At 40.1% G+C, this 20,104-nt stretch overlaps 1 protein-coding gene across 2 annotated transcripts in view; it reads right to left on the bottom strand.

Annotated features, from left to right (window-relative positions):
• Positions 1 to 20,104, bottom strand: part of LOC134625871 (serine/threonine-protein kinase BRSK2-like) — a 35,991-nt gene that overhangs the window by 8,081 nt on the left and 7,806 nt on the right. The window contains exons 5-19 of one of the 2 annotated variants that reach the window (XM_063471192.1): positions 19,683 to 19,799; positions 19,259 to 19,292; positions 19,112 to 19,180; positions 17,823 to 17,969; positions 12,910 to 12,941; positions 12,094 to 12,258; positions 9,912 to 10,009; positions 9,601 to 9,751; positions 9,414 to 9,474; positions 7,440 to 8,052; positions 7,134 to 7,182; positions 4,589 to 4,712; positions 4,363 to 4,464; positions 1,785 to 1,893; positions 38 to 127 (exon numbers count right to left, since the gene is read on the bottom strand). In XM_063471192.1, coding sequence (XP_063327262.1) covers positions 38 to 127; positions 1,785 to 1,893; positions 4,363 to 4,464; positions 4,589 to 4,712; positions 7,134 to 7,182; positions 7,440 to 8,052; positions 9,414 to 9,474; positions 9,601 to 9,751; positions 9,912 to 10,009; positions 12,094 to 12,258; positions 12,910 to 12,941; positions 17,823 to 17,969; positions 19,112 to 19,180; positions 19,259 to 19,292; positions 19,683 to 19,799 — 1,961 coding nt within the window. The remainder of the gene's footprint in view (positions 1 to 37; positions 128 to 1,784; positions 1,894 to 4,362; positions 4,465 to 4,588; positions 4,713 to 7,133; positions 7,183 to 7,439; positions 8,053 to 9,413; positions 9,475 to 9,600; positions 9,752 to 9,911; positions 10,010 to 12,093; positions 12,259 to 12,909; positions 12,942 to 17,822; positions 17,970 to 19,111; positions 19,181 to 19,258; positions 19,293 to 19,682; positions 19,800 to 20,104) is intronic. The other variant, XM_063471193.1, reaches the window with a different exon arrangement.

The following is a 20,104-nucleotide window of genomic DNA, read 5'->3' as shown; positions in this document are numbered from 1 at the left end:
CTCCGTGTGCTGTTGGTGGTGTGTTGGTGCTACTCACCAACCAATGCCTGCACAGAAGGCTGATCATGAGTACTCAGTAACTGAGCTTGAATGGTTTCCACTACCCTTTTGAATCTGCGGCTCGGACCTGAATAGAGGAAAAAAATCAATATGTCACTTATGAGTTAGTATTTTAGGTAAAAGGACAGTAGTCTAAAAGTCCAATTTCTACTGGGTTTATCCACAGACAGCATAAAAAGTGGAAACAGCTTCTGAGTCAGAACAATAAAACCGATGTGAAAGCACCTTAAACCTGCACCAGATGGCAATATCTCTGGTTGGAAAACGACTTCCTATCCTTTGGAAGGAATTGAAAAACAGCTATCTGAACTCGACCTTTGTGAACACTTACCTGCTGAGTTTATGGGTTCAGTAACTCCTTTTGGGTCATATTTGGCCCACCCAAACCTTTAATCAAAACTCTGATCATCACACATGTAGAATATGAAGGATTTCTTTGTATTTTCAGTAATACAGTTTGATCTTCTGATCATTTACTTGTTAAACTGCTCCATTACATGCTTGACAGTTCTTTTCTATGAGGAGATATGATGAGTCCAAGATGAAAAACAGGTCAAAAACAGGAGTGTTGGTAGCAAGAACCAAATGGATGAATTTGTTTTATTAGATGAGTTTCTCCCACAAAACGCTACGTCCAGATGAACAGAATCAACTTTTAGAGATACACAGGAACTGGACTGAAAGTCAGTACTAACACGTCTTTGTCAACATGTACTGAGAAGGTTAGCAGAAAGGTACAACAGTGACAGTACTATCTGGAAAGTGTCTGATTAGCAATGGCTTCATTTTTCAGCATGACAATAATACTAAAAACATAACCTGGATAGAAAAACGCACAATGGAACACAATCGGTCATGGATTGGCCTCCCCAGAGCCGTGTGGGATCATCTTGACAGAGGACAGAACAAAAGGCAGCCAACATCCAAAGAAGAGCTTTGAATGTCCTTCAAGAACCTTGGAGAACTATTCCTGAGGACTACTTAAAGAAATAAGGAGAAAACTTGCCTGAGAGAGTTCAAGGTATGTTGAAGAATAAAGGTGGTCCTACCAAATACCGTCTGTCAAGCTCAACTGCACATCACTGCACACATTTTCTGATTTCCACAGCAAAATCTAAAGACTTTAGTTAGCACTGTATTTTCCTCTGTTAGCTGATAAATCGGGTGCTGTTAGACCCAGTTTAAGTGTTTGTGATCGTTTCAGTAATTTTCTCTATCTTGTATTTGTCACCTTTAGGAATGCAGTCAACCATCATCACAGTGGATTCAAACAGATTTTGAAGAAATGACATGAAATAACACATGCATATAACAGACAGTAATACAGTTTCATTAGTGTCAGCCTTCCTGTTTCTTGCTCCTAACGCTGTAGGTCTTCCAGGAAAACAAGCTGGGCTTTTATTGTGAAGCAGCTGCAAAAAAATAGTGTATTTTCCAATGTGTTCATCACTGACTTCTCATCTAATACTATAAATCTTAAACTATAAAACGAGACATTTTTCCTCCATCGGTTGAATATTAAATTTGTTTTAGACGTATCACATGGCTAATTTCCCCCCTTTTCCCCTTGTTTAACCAAAACTTAACTCACAGATGTTCTGCTTTAACCTGCTGAATGGGTGAGGTTGCAGAAACACAAGTATGCCCCTGACACAGTGCAGCATTCATTTGCATCTGTCTGGTAACTCCTCACATGTGGAAGCGTTAGGACTCTGGTCTCCTACCTGATATTAAAGTGAAGGTCACGCTGTAAATGCCCAGCTCTCGTCTCCCTTCTCTCTCTGCTCGTTCCCTCTCTCGCTCCCTCTCTCCCTCAGAGAAAGCGATGTCCACCTACGGGAGGAAAAGGACTCTGGAAATCAAAGCGCCCACGTAATTGCTGCATTTTTGAAAACGCTCACTTTCTTTGTCATTGGAAATTTTCAAATTCTGCACATAGTGACACCAGATTACCTTGGCTAAAGAGTTTGTAAAATAAACCGAGCAACTTTCAGCCGTACTCCATGGAAGATTAGACTATAAAAAAAACTTTAAATTAATTTTAATTATTATTTTCAATTAAAATACAGGCAGACAAAGACTTTCTTTATATGATCTTCAGTATATTATAAGACCTCTTCAAGTACCCTGCAGCTCCCAGTTCTTTGATAAAAGCCTGAATAATGAACACCATTACCACCATATGCTGGATAGGTTCATTCTCCCAGTGAGTGACAGCTTCTGTTTAGTTTACATAGCGGCTTCAGTGAATGCAGTTCTTTGATCTTTGGCCTTGTCATTCGTTCCCATTTTGTAAATGGACTGGTTCTTAGATAGCGCTTTTCTACTCTGTATGAGCACTCAAAGCGCTTTAAACAACTTTTTGTAAAATCTTTGTATTTTTTTTTCTCTGTTGACTTTGTTACTCCTGCCTATCCAGTGTTCCTCTGTATGGTGCTCAGGGTGAGTTTCTAGTCACTGTGTTTAGTCATTATGTTTTGGGTCGATTCCTCTTTTACGAGTTTTCTCGTAAAAGAGGAATCGAGGCCTGGCGTCGAACTCCAGACCTCGAGGGCCGGTGTCCTGCAGGTTTTAGATGTGTCCTTGATCCAACACAGCTGATTTAAATGGCTAAATTACCTCCTCAACATGTCTTGAAGTTCTCCAGAAGCCTGGTAATGAACTAATCATGTGATTCAGGTGTGTTGACCCAGGGTGATATCTAAAACCTGCAGGACACCGGCCCTCGAGGCCTGGAGTTCGACACCCCTGCTCTAGTGCTTGGTTTAGACTTCTTGTTGGTCTGATTGTCTTCACTTGTTTTCAGCTATGGCTTGTTCCCCAGTTGTCTCCACTCATAGTCCCGTCTCCCCTATTTCCTTTGATGAAGCATCTGTGTACCTCTCCTAGTGTATTCTCTGTAAATGACGATTTTTTTATTTCTTTTTTAAAATTTTTGGATATCTGTTTCTTGCTTTTTGTTATTTTCTCTGCCTTGACTCCAGCATTTGGGTCCTTCGTTCTATAAATTGGCTAGCTAGCTAGTTTCACTCGTTTTAATAAGTCAACATCGCATCTTACTTCGTCCGTCACATAAGACGTCCACTTGACTTCAAAATAGGTTAATTTTGCTCTGTTTTGGTTCATTCATAGAGCCAACTGTTTGTCCTTTGCTAACATTTACATTTTAGTTTTACATCTTATTTTGTGCGCTACTTAGTTTACAGGGGTGTCCAAATTCATAGCATCAGGCCACTTTTGTAGGCCGATTACATCACAGTGACGCGACGAAGGCTGTCCAAATTCGAAGACTCCTCCAAATGCGTCCTTCATTTCCCCAGATTTGAAGGATTGGTCAGGTGTATCCTTCGTGGCCCAACCTATCCCAGAATGCATAGCGCAGCCCAGCCAATTCCAGTTTCCAACAATGGCGGCAGCTACTTAGTTTTAATATTACTCTTATTAGTCTTTCTGGGTCACAAAATAAACTTTTAAGATATTTTCAGGCAAGAATGTAGCTGTGTAAACTTCAAGTATCTGCTCGGTTTATCAAGACATTCCATATTTGCATATAATGCTCCGACATTTTCGGACACGTCTGTTACCCACCAGCTTGATAGCTAGCCAGGGCGAGTACAGCGAACTCTCGGCACATCGTTTTCAAACCCCCTGCGATCTTTCGCTACTCAGGTTAAACATGATATATAAGTCACTCAGATAACTTAAAAATGTCATTGTTTGGCTTTTTTCAGTGTTTTATTTGTTCTTGAGTAAATCGGTTTGGCTGTGATTAAAGTTATAGTTTTCACACAGCTGAATAAACGTCAAACGGAAAACTGATTGAACAGAAGTGTGAGATGGTCGAGGATTTACGCCAGTGTCCTGTTTGTTATATTTTAGATTACACTCCACCGAGACAGCGGTGACGCAAAACTGAAAACTAAACCGTCCCATTTCACAGCCGCTCACTTACGGCCTACCCGGCCTTCGGAGGAACCGGTCCACGTAGATTGTGAAGGCCGGGTCCTCAGAAGGATGCAGCATATGAATTTGGACACCCCCTACATCTACCATCTAGACCAATCACTGTACATTTACGTCCCTCAAAGCTTCGTTTTATGTTATGTTGAAAAAGTGTTAAACAAAGATCCACAAATGAGGTTTTAAGAACTTTTATAACCCTCAATTCTTTTAAGGAAGGAGTACTTCCACCAAAAGGTTTTAGAACTTCAAAGCATTCGTCAAAAGTGCTTATTCCTTACAACTGACAACATGCAAAACACTTCTGTTAGAGCTGAGGAGGTAATAAGAACGGAGTAATACTTGGAATTTGACAGGTTTCTGGAAGACAGAAGGACCACCAGAGGACTTGTATTCTGCCCGGAAACTATTCTGAGACACCACACTGTGGCAGAGGGATGGGATCTGCAGAAGACAAAGAAAAAAGTGATGCTAAGTTATGACGATCGAATCTCAAATTTGTGCGTTTAACACCGCCGTGGGAATCGCACAAGTATGTCGAAGCTTATCTAAGTTTGTCTGCACTCACGGAGAGAAAAGCTTGGACGATGTCAGCCTTGATAGAGCTGAGCGGCTTGTCTCTGATCAAGACAAAGATCTGCTCCTCTTTCTCCAGCGTGATGAAGTTACCAAACCAGGACCGCTTCACCAGCCTGCAAATTAATCAGATTAGTTTCAGTCACACGTTTTATACAGTACAAATAGAAAAATAATGGCTCACTCATCCATAAGCACTGACACAGCACAGAGATTAAAGGTTAAATTCACTAAAAAAGGACAAGAAAGCACAACTACAACCAAGTCAGTCAATAACACAGTAAAATCACACATCACAGTGGAGAGCTAAGCAACATGTATTTTCATTCTTGATGTGTCAGCCCACAGTAACAGAGGTTTTTTTTGGCTTTTGGGTGAAGCACAGCAAAACTGGTAAAAAGTTACCTAGTTATTTAGTGAAAGATGACGATTTACTGTCATTTACTCTTTTTCAGCTATGTTGCTGCTGAGTGTTTTAGGCTGAACTGCAAATCAAAGTCTAACAGTGTCTAAAACCATATAACAAGCTCCACATGTTCTCTCTTTCTAATATGATAATGTAAGTCAGGCATCTCTACGGTGGCCTGAGAGGTCAAATGCACTGCTGCTTAAGAGAACACCAGCAAATGTTTGTGTTTTTGGACAGGAAATAACGTGACTGAAACCAGAGCATGTAAAGGAGTCCTCTGAGGCAGTTACCTTGAGGGACAAAAAGATGTGATTCATTTAATACTGTAGATAAATGTTTGCTATTAGCTGTTTGCCATTAGCTTGTCACTTCTGCAGCTGGTCCATGACGTTACCGTCTCCCCAAAAAACACTCGCTTGTGTGTGTTTGTTATGTTTTGTGTGCTTTTGTAGCATTTTTCTATGTGCTGGTGTTTTGTTTCGTTTTTTAATTTGAAGTGCATTTGACCTTTGAGGGCCATCGTACATCCTCCCAGTAGAGGTGTGCCATATTGTAAATTCTGGTATTGATCCAATGCCAACACTTACATGGCCAAAACCGATGCCGATACCAACAGTGATACATTCAACCAATAAGTGCAGCTTATGTAGTGGAGGGCAGTGTGTCATGATTTACGAGATAAATCTTCTTCACCACTAAATCCCTGTGATTTTTACTTTGAACATTAAAACAGTTCAGACAACAAAAAAACCCTGTTCAGCCTTTCATGAATTTTGAAACAAGCTTTGTTGGAGACCTGGAATGTCAATGTGTCTTTCTCTAAACGACTTTGGGTCAGCTGTAGGCTACGAATAAAATCAACAAACAAAGGTTACAATGTTTTTCATCGTGTCTGTTTGAGGCATATTTTTCATTTTCAAAAAAAAAAAAGTATTTATTAAACAGAATTCAGTCGGCTACATACTGAACACAGAGGATAGAAACAAAGTATCGATCTTGTCGCGCCAGTATCGATCCAATACTGATACCAGTGCTGATATTCAGGCTATTAATATTTTCGATCTGCCCACCTCTGCTCCCCAAAGTGTGTGTTTGAATCTTAAACTTAAGATACTGGAGCAAACTTACTCTCTGCTGTGTTATAATAAACTAGCCCTTCAGCCCTGTTCTAAATTACTTATTTCAGTGTGAAGCATGGTGTGTAGGCATGAACATGATGCTTCAAACTCGCTCTCAGTTTGTGAATGTTTATCTGCAAACAGCAGCTTTAACTTGTGTCTTAAACCGATGTCTATGGTGATTTTGGTAAAATCGTGACTTTTAGCTCGGAAAATGGCTTGCAAGTGACGGCTAATTAACAAGGAGTTAACGTGCCATACCTGTTCTGTTGTCTGACAGCAGAAACAGAAAAGTTATATACATGAGAAGAGCTTTAATGGAAAGTTGGCTGTATTAAAACACAGTAAATGCGAAGAGAGATAGTAGCACAAAAGCAAACAGCGCTAAAGAGGTGAAAGCCAGCTAAGTGTAGTTTGCATTGAAGCACAAAAGGCAAACAAAAAGATGAAAAAAGCAGAGCAACCAACAACCAATACACAGTTCCTGCATACTGGTTTCAAATCTGTCTTAAAACTGTTGGCTGTGCCTCAGCATTACACTTTCAACACATCTGTGTGCTGTGGGGGACAGTCAGTGCTGACGTTAACTGTAGCAGCATTAGATGCTACGTGCTAACACAAATCGGTTCGTTAGAAATAAATAAACATTGTTGTATTCACCCTGGCAGCCAACAAATGTTTGATATTTGTTTGTGGCTGTGACAGTTTAGAGTTAGCAGGAATGGCTCCATTCATTCTGAATGTAAGAGATCAACATCTAAAAATTGCTGCTCATTCGGTTACGACATCAGAAATGACTGCAAACTTGAATTGTTGATTCAGAGACAAGACCACTGATCTATAGAAGGAAAGGAACAAAGTGAGAGGATGATCTGATCGGTGATAGGGGATGGGCTTTTCTCTTACTTTGTGGGTCTTTAGACATGTAAGTGAAAGAAGGAGGATTTTGCAAAACACAGTGCGCCCCTTTGAGTTGTAGGAAAAAAAACTGATTTAATGTGTTTACTTACTCTGGGCTGGATTCTGGAGTTAAGCTGGACATATCCTCTGATGTAGGAACTGGAGTCAGAGAGAGGGAAAGAAAAGGGCAGTAATTCTTGATGACAGGCTCAAATGTAATTGCTCTAATTACATATTATTAGAAAATAAGATGTTACTTAACACAGCCCCAGGCATCAGGCTGGAACACGTGCTACTTTCTTAGTAACAATAGATTCTATCTTGGATTCATCTCTTCATAACATCGATAAGATTCATTTGCTCTTGGCTAAAAGACTATTTTCTTTAATTGTGTGTGTTTTAAACTCCTTATTCACCTTGTAGTTTGCGCCTGTGGAAGCGCGGAGAGCCCAGAAGGTTGTTCTTGAATGAGTTGAGCCTGGATCTCCAGTGAGCAGAGCCCGAGGCGGCCATCCCACCACTGCCCCCCGGGCTGGAGGGCGGGGTCAGCGACAGCGAGGCCCCTCCGGCTCCATCCGCTCTGGAGGAAGAAGACGAGGAGGAAGAGGAGGGAGGGGTGGTGGAGGAAGGGTGTTGGAGTTGGTGCACAGGCGTGCCCAGCGGGGTGGGCAGTGGCGAGCCTTGCGGTGTGACCTGCGACACAGGGGGAGGGGTGGCAGAGGAGTTAGAGGACGAGTGGACGTTCTTGGACTTGAAGACAGATGGTGACGGGAAGTTGAAGAAGCGTGGAATGGGGGAGAGTATAGGGGAGGGCGAAGGGGAAGGGGAGCGTGGTGTCTGGAGTGGGAGGGACTTCATGGTGTGAAGCTGGGGCCGTTCTGCGGGGCCTTTTGAGGGCAAGGTCTGGGTTTTTGGGTCAGGCGCCGGGCGGGTAGGTCGAGGGGTGGTGGCACTTCCTGGTTTGGGGTCTTTGGAGGAGGAAGCAGAGGTGGAGGTGACTTCTGATTGGCTGAAAGTGAAGACCGGACTCTGATTGGTAGACAGAGAGAGATGGAAACAGGTACAGACAGATGTGAGAGGAAGAAATGGTCATGAAATATGATTCATGGATATGATTTATCAGCGAACCTCAGCGAGATGCAACAACGAACGATGGAATTAATTACTTCTACTTCTATCATAAATGTGTGCCTTTCAGACACTTTTTACCCATGTCAGCATGAGAACAGAGATCTTTGCATGAGGCAGCATGACATGACAATGCGTATGACTCAGGATGTAACGATATGATGGAGAGGCATGAGAAGCGATGACAGCCAGAGCTTGTGATATATATTAAAAAGTCACAATACAGGAAATTTGTTTTTGTCAAGACCTGAACTGATGAAAGCAACTGACAACACACACACACACACACACTATTTGTGTTTTACTGGTATCACGCTACAACACACTACCTTGCAGAAAAGCACGTGAGAATGATATTTAATGATGTATTTTGATTACTAATAGCCACTAATACTAATAACTACCAAAATCCGTGCTCTAATAAAAAAGGTCCAAATCCCTGAGTAATTTTATTACATGTAAGTTTTCCATGAAATTATACATTAAATAAACATTCCGTTGATAAATTCCTAAATGATTAATTATTGGACTAACTTAACCTGTGATTTGGTATATTGCAGTTACATTTTATTAAATGTATTTTGGGCGAAGAATAATGTTTTTGTATGTGTTTGTGTGTCTTTAAATAACCATCTGAATCCAAACACAGCCTCACACTACTGTTACTTTAGAAATTCAGTTTTTAGCAAAAGATACAGAAATGGAAACATTTCTGCTGTGGAAGAATACACACTTGATCTGCTAGTTGATATTTCCAGCAGCTCATTATGTACAGTCTTTGTGTCCAGCTAAGCTAACTTTCTGGCACTACTAGCTTTATGCTAATGGTTTATTGTTTAAAAAGTTAACTCTTCTTTGTAGTGCTCATAAACAATAACAGCAAATCTGCGGAGCTCTACATTAGCATATGTAGCTAATACAATAAAACTGAGAAACTGTGCACCTGTTAGCAAGTTACACTGTATCAAATCCGAGAGAGTAATAAAGATGAGCTGTAGCTTAGTGTCCTTACAAAAACAATAACTGTATAAAGACTCTGTCACATGGGTGCAAATTACAAATGAACTGTAACAGTCTGTGCCATTCCTAAACTTTTACACAATCATGTTGTCAAATAATATAAAATACAGAATATGTATTCTGAATAGATATAGGTTGGTTATATGGACTATGTTTAAAACATTTAAAACAACTAAACAGAAATACTGCCTAAACCTAGCCACCGAGATCCACACAGAAACAATAGAGGGTGAAGTTCTTACCCTGGGACTGCTAAGAGGACTGGAGGACAGACCTGTGGAGGCCCCACTGACTGAACGAGACCTTTCAAAGACAGCAGAAAGTAACACATACGCTCAGTCATCAAAAAAATATTCTGGCAGTTTGTAGCTCTAATCTCTTCCAAAGCTGAACACTTTGTTCTCACTTGTAGTTTTAAACGGTTAGTACCTCTGGCTGTATGCATTAGTGTCCAGGGCCCTGCGAGGCGGGGTGGGAGAAACCTGTTCTGTGACACTGAGGACCTCTAAACTCTTCCTCTCCGGACGACTGCGGCCATAACGATTCAGCATGGGGGAGTCAACACGCTTCCTGGGTGGGTCTGCGAGACAAAAATATTTGTGAATTAATTGAAATGGAAATGCAAGCAATAATTAAAAGCATCTCTGGACATTTTCAAGAATAAATAGTAGCATTAACGAAGGTTAACATATACATTTAGAGCTTTACATCTTATTTTTTTATGGTTAGGACGATCTCACCTATGTCATTTCTTGGTGGCAGATCCTCGTCCTCACAGCTGGGGTATCGCTCTTTCCTGTCCAACAGGAGGTAGTAGATCATCTTTTCCTGGTTCTCCCTGCAGAAATGAGCGTAGTAAGGCAGAAATTAAATGCTGAGGGAAAAAATGTAACAGCCGCATGGTCAGTCTTTGGTCATCATAAAGACTTTACAAATATGTTAAACAAGACGTGCAAGACGATGATGTCTTTGTTTGCTTTCATGGATTGCTAGTTAAACTTCTACAGGACCTGAAGTGTTTTTGCAGGATTGTGTGCTAGTGGTCATTAAAAAGAAATGACTTTTTTAACCTACCTGTAGCTATGTCTAGCTAGCTGGCTAGGTAGCAAACTATATAACTGAGAGAAAGTGGTCATCTTTTGCTTAATCTAATATCTATATGTAAAAAAAAAAATCATGTATTAGAGTAACTTGGTCATACAGTAAATACATTTTGATGCATAATGTCTAAATAAAGTAGACACACTACTAGCTAACTTTTTTTGCTTGCTTTGGGTCACTTCCTGATTGGGGAAAGTAAGTATTCATTGGTCATGTTAACAAAGTTCAGTGTCAACTCTAAACCTGCCTTTGTGAATTATTTGAAGGTGAGGCAACAAATTAACAAGTTATTACAAACATTAGCAGTTTTGGAAGTCATGTTGCTGCCACACGGATCAGCTAGCTGCTAACGCCTCTGCTACAGTGGTTGCTAACCCTGTCTGCATGCTTGTAGTATGAAAAACTGCTACTCCTGCTGTGGCAAGTAAAAGAGCCAGGATATAATAAGGATAAGAATACGAATTATTTTGCACTGCAGACATGTTTCACAAAGCTAAGGACTGCCCAGCTGGATAATTATATATGCTTCTAAGAGGATTTTCTGATGGTTTCTCTATATAAATAATTGCACTTTGCTCCTTTTCACTTTAACTCTTATTGTTATTTTGTGGCTTTTTCCCCTAAAATTATTAATACTTGCAACTGAAATATACTAAATCAGAAAAAAAGTTTAGAGATCAGATTAAGGACTCTTTCAAATCACGTCACCTGTAATTCTCCTCCTACTGTAACCAAAGCCGTCCTGCCCACCTGCTATTCAAACCCTTCCAAGGGGCAGCCAATCAGAAGAAAGCTGGCTCAAAGGCAACAGAAAGGGAACTTAAATAGCTAAAATAAAGAACAAATGATTCACACTATGAGCAGAGCCACTCTACTCATAGCGGTGACCTTCGAAGGACATTTGAAAATGTACTTTTTGAATTTTCTTAAGTGAATATTCAGGAAATAGATTAACTGTCCAGGCTACCAATTCTTGTTTCTGTTACTCTATATCACAGACATTAAACTGTCATATATCCCATGATGTTGCAATTGTTGCAGGTTTTAAGAGAGCTTAAATTAGCTTTTTATCCCTGAAAATTTCATGTAGCTAACTCGTTTAAGTCATAAGGTCAAATATGGCATGTGTTACATTTATTAAATATACATTATATATATAAGTTATCATCCAAAAACATCTCAGCTGATTCAGAGGGTGACTGGTTTTATACAGACAGTAGTATCCAGCTCCTTACCACAAGACTTGGAAGCATTTGCTTTCCTCAGGCTAAGTTCACTTCACAAAGAACAAAGTTTTTTAATAACTTTTTTAATGACTCTTTTATATATGTATTTTTTTTATTACTGCTATGAAGAGACTAAATACAATTTTATTTTGGAGGCTCGTGTGGTGGGTGAACATCCACGTTAATTCTGCAGACGGAGAGGACGGACAGAGAGGAAGATGCGAGAGGCATTGTTTGCATTGTTGCTCTTGTTCCTGCCATGTCAGGCAGTTCATGATGTAAGTAACTGGCTGGCCACAATGAGACAAAGAGATAATGAGAAAAAGAGAAATTAAATCAGCAACACAGAGTCGTGTTTTCTGTTTTTACTTTCTCAGTATGTGTACAAGCACACTTACATTTAAAAACTGCACTTAGCGCCTGTGTAAGAGCTGATATGCCAGCGGCTGTGATGGTGTGAATTCAGGAATCAGGAGGAATATCGGAGAAACAGGCATGTGGACGTAAATCTGATTTGTGAGTTGAACCATGGTTGCCACAGATTCGGCAATATCTCAGATGTAAAAGTGGACATTTCTGTGTTGTATTTACTCACTCCTCACTTGTAAGGTCCTGTGTGAGTTTAACCCGATCTCTGAAGCACCCTAGGGAGTACATGCTTTCCAGGACATCAGGGTCAAGCTCAGTTAAGGACAGGATCCTCTTCATACACACTCGGCGAGGGGGAGGCTGCTCTGGACAGGGTTCGTTCCGACCTCCCCTGGCACAAAAACAAAAAGTCAGTCTATTTAGGCTGTGTAATTAAAAATGCTTTCTCTGAAGAAAAGAGTTTAGCATGTGGTGCAGTGAACACCGCCACATCAGCCACAGGTTTTCATATATAAGTATAAATAGATCTGGTTTAAGCATGACTGTTGAAAGAGATAGTAACAAAAAATAAAAATGTGATAATAATTGAAAAGATTAATTTTGCTTTCCAAAATCCAGGCCGGGAGCTACTCTTGGTCTCCAAGCTTGCAGGACTGAAGAGAGAAATCCCAAAATAGATCACAGGATTCACTCACCTACTTGTAGTTAACGCTCACTGATGGTGTACTTTATGTATGAGACACGGTATTTCAGTACCAGCACGACTTAAAAGCTTTATATTTAAGAATTGGAATTAGGAAAGACATCTTCGCCTGTGATTCCATAAAATGCTATTTGACTTTGTTAAATTTAACAAGGGGAAATTCTGCAGAGATTTCTTACGCTGCCTTTGAAACAGTTCCTTTGAAGGATCATAGTAAGCTGGTATGTATAAAAAGTCAGCAGGGGTGGAGGTGCATTGAATAGAGAGGGGAAAATGTAAAATGCAAAAAAAAAAAGCCAGACGGACAAAAGAACAAAATAAGAAGTTAAATATACTTACAGGTACCAGGGGTGTTTCTGTATTGCTTCAAGCTGTATTGAAAAAACACAAGCCAATATTAAAGCACTGATCAAAAGAGACTTATTGTGACTTATTTACATGTACAATCACATCTCAACTCTGGGTTCTGGGAAAAAATGTCAGCGTTTTTAAGGAAAGCACATTTGTTTATGTTTGATATAACATTAAATGATCACGTTTATGATAATGACTGTGTGATTAATCGTAAATTACCTATAATTTTGAATAAAAATTTTAGTAGATGTACATTTTCAGTAACTCCACCCATGTTCTAATGTCATATTGTGTTACCTGATGTGAGCTTATCATGCTAAAATGATAATTGTTAATAGAAATACCATTATTCTAATTATGTTAGCACAGCTGAAATACGTGCGCTACTTTAAGAAGCAGTACGTTTAGCATCTGTAGTATTAGCTTTTATGGTTTTGATTATGTAATTTGTCTCATTTGACCAGTTTCATGTTATATCGGACCATTTGCTTCATTAAAAAAAGACAAAAAACATCTCAAAATGAACCCAGACTTCTGACTCAAACCCATATTTTACAACTCCAAGTCCAAAAATAGTTGTGAAGCTGTATAAAATGTACATAAAAACAGAACAGAATGATTTGCAAATCTCACAAACTCACAGTTTTTTCACAAAATAGAAACCACTGCTTCTTGTTTGCTATTGCATTTGAGCTGTTTAATACTCAGCAGCCTAATTTTTTAATTACATGATGTTTTCCATTGGTGAAAAAAAAGACATTGTCTGGATGGAAGCATATGTTGCTCTAAAACCTGTACTGATGCCCCCCTCAGTTCAGAAACTCTCATCTTTGGTCCCTCACCTTTTTAGTCCAGGAGATGCAGGTCCATGTTTTTCAAAAAGACTTTCAAATTTCAGTTAATCTGAACACAGAAAAGTTTCCCACTTTGCCTCAGTCCTTTTTAAATGAGCTTTGCCCAGAGAAGACAGTAGCATTAACCTGCATTTGGGTGTGGTACAGTGTGGTCACAGACAGTGATTTCTGGAATTGTTCCTGAGCCCATGCACCGATTTACAGGACAGAATCGTGCCTGTTTTTAATTCAGTGCTGGCCGAAGGCCTGAAGATCATCGGCATCCAATACTGATCTTTGGCCTCGCTCCTTTTACCTTGTAAAGGTTTTTGCATTTATACTATTACGTACTGTAGATAATGACATATCCAAAGTCTTTTCTTTGGGGAACATTATTCTGAAATCTTGCCAGGTGCAGATTTTTGCAGATTCGTGAACCCCTACCCATGTTTTCTTCTGAGAGTCTTTCTAAGATGTTCTTTTTACACGCAGTTGTATTACTGACCTGTTGCCGGTTAACCTTATTAGTTGGAAAATGTTCCTCCAGCTGTTTCTTTTAGTACCAATTACTTTTATAGCCTTTTGTTGCCCCATCCTAACTTTTTAAAGACATGTTACAACGGTGATCTAAAAGAAGCCATTTTTCTTACAGGGAAGGTAACGAAACAATGTGAAGCCCATCTTATTAGTGGAAATATTTCAGTCTCTACAGGAGTGGACATAAAACCCAGGTCAAACCACGCAATGCTCAGAAGGACCCACGAGCTACATCTCAGACTGTTTAAAAAGAACATGCCACAGATATAACTTTGGTTTGCAAAGTTATATCTGAATAAACCACAAAGCCATAGTCCAGACCACAACCTAACTGAAATGCATAAATGACTGCTCACAAACCTCACTGCACTGAAGCGACATTGTAAGGGAGAGCAGACAGAAAATTCCTCCACAGTGATGATGATGAGTGATTGATGAAGTACAGAAAATTTACTTGAGGTTATTGCTACCAAAGGTGGTTCCACACACTGCTAATGTACTCTGTTTTTCACAGCTCAATTTATTAGGCGTTAGCTACTCTTTCTAGCTAGCTAAGATTTGCAGATTTGACAGGCTAACATGATCGTAAACATGATAAGTATTTTTTATCTTCATTATATAAACATGTCAGCAAGGTCAATATAGTTATATGAGCTAACTGGTGGAGCATTTAGTCAGTGAAAGCCCACAGATTCTAGTTTTCACAACATGGTAAAAAGTTTCCCTGCAGCAGTCCTACATGCCCTCGTACATTAGATTCTCTGCATTAGGACTGCATATAAGTGGAAGCCATCGCATCAGTCCTGTGCAGCATCTCTTGGGGCTAGAATAATGAAGCAGCTGCAGTTCCGCAAGCGTATAAAAGGAGAAAGTGGGCCTACTGTGTAAGCACTGCATTTATACATCTGCAGAGAGGAAACTTGCAAGCATCTGCACACAGCTAGGGGTTTGCATTGGTTAACTTGCTTACAAAGGACTGCAGACAGGAGCCTTTCCAACCGCCTCCTGTTATAAATTAAATGTGATGAAACACTAAAGATGTGTTGCTTTATTTGATCTTAACTACTACTAAACTGGTGTGAAATCTGTCTCCTTGTGCAGTGGGTGGTTTCCATGGAGGCAACGAGGAAGCGGATAGAGGCAGAGAGTGAGGGAGAGACAGTCTGACCTGGTTTCAGGCTCCATTAATCAACAGCTCATCAGACAAACTCACAGCTTTGATTAAATCTGCTGTTGTAGACTAACTGACCAGACTTTTCCTCCTCTCTGTCCTTATTTTACAGCCCTCTGTGACACACATTGTCACAGTTGTCCCCATCTATCTGCCTGTTAAGCATGAATTAATTTCCACACGATTGCTTTATCGCAGCTTCATTTTATAACCTGAGTGCAATGGAACTTCATCTAGCTGCCCAGATCATTCACTCATTTCTTTATTCATTCACTTACTCACCCTACCAGTCTTTTCTTTTTCAAGAATCTGACCTTTAGTTAAAAAAGGTTTTGAGTTCCTGGAAACATTTAAAAACTACAAACTTGCGTCTAAGAATAGAAACAACAAATAGTGGTAGTTCTGTCATATGCTGACTCTAGTTCTGTCTTTCAGCAAAACCTTAGGGCCATGCCTCTGCTCACTCCTTCTACCCTCCTCGTTTCTCTCCTTCATCCTCTCTCTGTAAGGTCTCGTGTCAGGTTTCATTTCTGTCACATCTTGAAGCAAACCCAGAGGCCGGGTCTTTTCTTTTCCCCTCATCCACCCTTTTAAATGTCCAGGCCACGTGCTGTAAAAAACTTGATAATCCTCACCCTCCTTTGCTACTTTTACGACACCTGAAAGGCTTTTACATTTGATGCAATTTACAAGGATTATGGAGGCAGATCTAACATTAAAATTAGTTTCTGAAACAGCATGATGTTGATTTTAAATAGAGGAAGACAAAAACAGGCCTTTCATTTTAATGGTGCTACAGTTTATCTGGCTGAAATGTCACTAACAAATCATACAAATTGCAGGTACTTAGCTAGTTCAGTTAACATTACATTCCACAGTTCAGTGAAACAGTATCTCCACCTTTATTTTTCGAAATTTTAAAAATGGGAAACTTGAACGGAATGATAACACACACAATACTGTTCCATAACTCATGTAGGAGAAAAAGAATTGTAGTTTAGTGTTAAGATAGTTACCAAGTACATTTTGAGTTTACACTGATTTTTACCAATTATTAGGCTACTGCATGTGTTCATATTTCCAACCAATGAAGGAGCTTGGAAAGAAAAGCTTCTGGACTTCTTTAAGTTGCTTGAAGACGTTTCACCTCTCATCTGAGAAGCTTCTTCAGTTCTAGGGTCAAATGGCGGAGAGTCCCAGATTTAAGCCCTGTGGGAGTGTCCCCCGCCCCAAGAGGGTGAAGAGGTGAAACGGCTTCAAGCAACTCCAAGAACTCCAGAAGCTTTTCTTTCCAAGCTCCTTAGACTACGATGACTTGGATGACTGAGAACCTTCACAGACATATTTCCAACCATCCATTCCACTTATCCTTGCTAGGTTGCGCTGGAGCCTATGCTAGCTACCATGGGGCGAGAGGCAAGGTACACCTTGGACATGGTGTCAGTCTGTCAGAGGGCTAACAAATAGAGACAGACAACCAATCGCACTGATGGGCAATTTAGCATTACCAATTAACTTAACCCCACTAACTGCATGTCTTTGGACTGTGGGTGGAAGCCAAATTACCTGTAGAGAACCCACGCAAACACAGGGAGAACATGCAAACTCCACACAGAAACGCCCCGGCCAGATGGTGGAATCGAATCATGAACCTTTTGCTGTGAGGCAACAATGTTAATCACCATGCCACCATGCTGCCTATGTGTTCATATTTCAAAAAATATAATTTATTTCAATGTCATGAGGCAAACAACTCATAAAATGGGTAATAATTTATGGCTTTGACTCTTAGCTGGTAACACTGGCTAGGACTTCCGACTGCGACAAGCAGGACCAACCTGCTATCTGTGCAGGCGGTATTCTTAAGGAAGTAATGCCCAGTTAATACTGTTAGTAGGAAGCTAGCTTGCCAGATATGCTAATGAAAGTCGGTCAGATGAGCAAGTCCAAAAATGTCTTTATCTGGAACAATCCATAGCCAGACAAGTTAGCTTCAAGTCAGCCATAATTACAAAATGTTTAGTTGTGTTCGTTGTAGAACAAAATGAATCAAATTAGAGTACACTTTTTGATTTGTATAGTCATGCCTAATCTTGCGGGTTGAAGCTCCTTTATTCTCCTTCCGATAGATTTTAACAGGAAAACAGAAAAGAATTCAGAGAGAGCTCTTCATCTTTGCTTCCAACATGATGTTGGATAACCTCTTCAATGTCACTGTAGTTACATATCGTGTGCGTTGCTGCATTATTATTATATAATCACCAAAAACTAAAACATGGGCTCAGAAAATCTAGGTAAATCACCATCAGCTAATGTTGGTAATAGTGACCTCTTTAAGTGACATGTTCCCTTCTTACCGTTAGTCTCTTGTCAGAGTTGACTTCTATCATTCCTTTGAGCAAAGCTTGGCAGTCAGGAGGTATAAAGTGTGGCATGTGGAATACTCCACTTTTCACTTTCTCTAGAAGCTGCCGCAGGTTGTCATGATCAAAAGGCAAGGCACCCTGGAAAGTAACGGCAGACGATGGAGAGAGAAAGGATGAGATTAAGAAGTACTGGTGGTTTAATCAAAAAGAAGAACTGTTCACCAGTCTGCAGCTGGCAACTTTGTGTATCAAAATTGTTTTTCCAGTCAACCCTAACCATTTAAAGTCTTTATGTACAGATATCAGAATTGCTTTTTTGGTCCAACTCTTCTGTCCAAATTGAGATGTATCTCATCAAATAACAGCTGGTGACACTGAGAGTAAGTACCAGCTCCACACGTTACACCTTTATGATATCCTGAGGACTAAGGACATGAACATGTAAAGCTGTGGACACCACTGATAACCAAGCCTGCTTCAAGTCCACCTTAAGGATGTTTAGTTTGTGCAATGTGGTATAGTGTCTTGCAGACAAGTCCCAAAAAACTGGAAAGCACTTAGACATGTGCATGGCACCTTGCATTTATGATCTGACAATTGACATCACTCAGACCCAAGTGGACCCTCGAATGCCGTGTCGAACTGATAATCCCTCTGAGCTCTAAGTCATCATCGGTAACGAACTCAGTCCTAACCCTAACTCTAAATCCATCCCAGGGCAATCAGAATTTTTACTTCTTCTTTGTGTTAAGTAGTTCTCTCTTGTCTTGGCAATCAGGAAACAAAGAAAAAAAGCCTTTCTCCAAAATATAAAGTTAGGACAAATCACCCAGGGTGACCTCAGAGGGGTAAAAGCACATGGCAGACCTCAGCCAAGATCTTGGAAATCAGATCACTGTTATTAACCCACATCAAATATTATCCATTGTTTAGCATTTATTGTGAAAGGACTGTGGAGAAAAGACAGGAAAGCTGGGAGGGAGAGCAGGGGGAAGACCTGCAGTATAAGGCCTCAGGGCAGATTCCCACCTGGACCTCTTTAATAACCTTATAGCATATGGTCCCCAGCTTTCTTTCTTTCTTTTCGCCAAAGAAGTACTTTTTGTTCATCTCTCAACCACAAGGTTCAGTTTTGGGTTACGTGGTTACAGCTAATAACTGAGAGCTCAAAGAGCAAATGTTCTAAATAGACATAAGTCATACAATCATACAAAAAAGAAAAGAGTACACAATATAAGAAAGAGATATAAAAACCCCAGAAGCTGAGAGAATCTTCTTACCACGAGGAGAGCAAACAGAATGACTCCACAACTCCAAACATCCGCCCTACGACCATCGTACTTCTCACCCTGAAACCCAGCAGTGGGTTAATGTTACACATGCAAACACACACAAAAAACATCATTCATTTAAAGTAAGGAACTTACCCTTATGACCTCTGGGCAAGCATAGTGGGGAGATCTGAAAGGAAAGAATTATTTTATTCACCAAGATATCAAAAATGCTTTCATGGATGTTGATTGTGTTGTGATCTGAGAGTACAAAAACTGAGAACACCTGCTTTTTAATCCACGGACTGAATAGGTGAATCCAGGTAAAACCTACAATCTGTTGCTAATTTTATCATTTAAATCCATATTCCTCCCAATGGGCTGAGCGTTTGAGCTCTTGGTGAATGCTGCCATTGATTATGTAAAAAGCACAATGGATGTTTTATGGGTTGCTTAAAGTCATTAAAATACTAAGATACTGCACACATGCTATCTGTTTTATCCATTACAATAAAACTGATAAGACAACTGAACCACAAAATCTTCTTTGTGGTCTTTGCCCAATGAATGCCATACTCACCCACAGCTGGTTTCCAGCAGACTATCCCCAACTTGTAGCGAGGCCATGCCAAAGTCTGCTATCCTGATGTTGTTCTTCTCATCCAGGAGAAGATTCTCTGGCTTAAGGTCTCTGTGACTGAACATACAAACACTCAATGAAAGCACGGAAGTATTTTTTCCAAGCCGTAAGTAGAAAGAAGAAAGGTACTTATTTGTATATTTGGTTGACTTGTTTGACGTGAACATTCATAGCACAGTGTTTATTAAAGGTTAGGCATCTGGAAGAGAAAGCCTCCATGTGGTTCTAATAGGGGACTGGTTTCAATCAGACCACATATATAAGCAGGTGACATGGCACTCAGATAATGCTAAAAAAAAAATCAACCTGTGTTAGAATTCAAACACAGATGGTGATTGTCATGACTATGCCTCCAAAGAGCC

This window comes from Pelmatolapia mariae, linkage group LG4, assembly GCF_036321145.2.
Source record: "Pelmatolapia mariae isolate MD_Pm_ZW linkage group LG4, Pm_UMD_F_2, whole genome shotgun sequence".
NCBI lineage: Eukaryota > Metazoa > Chordata > Actinopteri > Cichliformes > Cichlidae > Pelmatolapia > Pelmatolapia mariae.
This window is presented reverse-complemented; position numbering and strand designations above follow the sequence as displayed.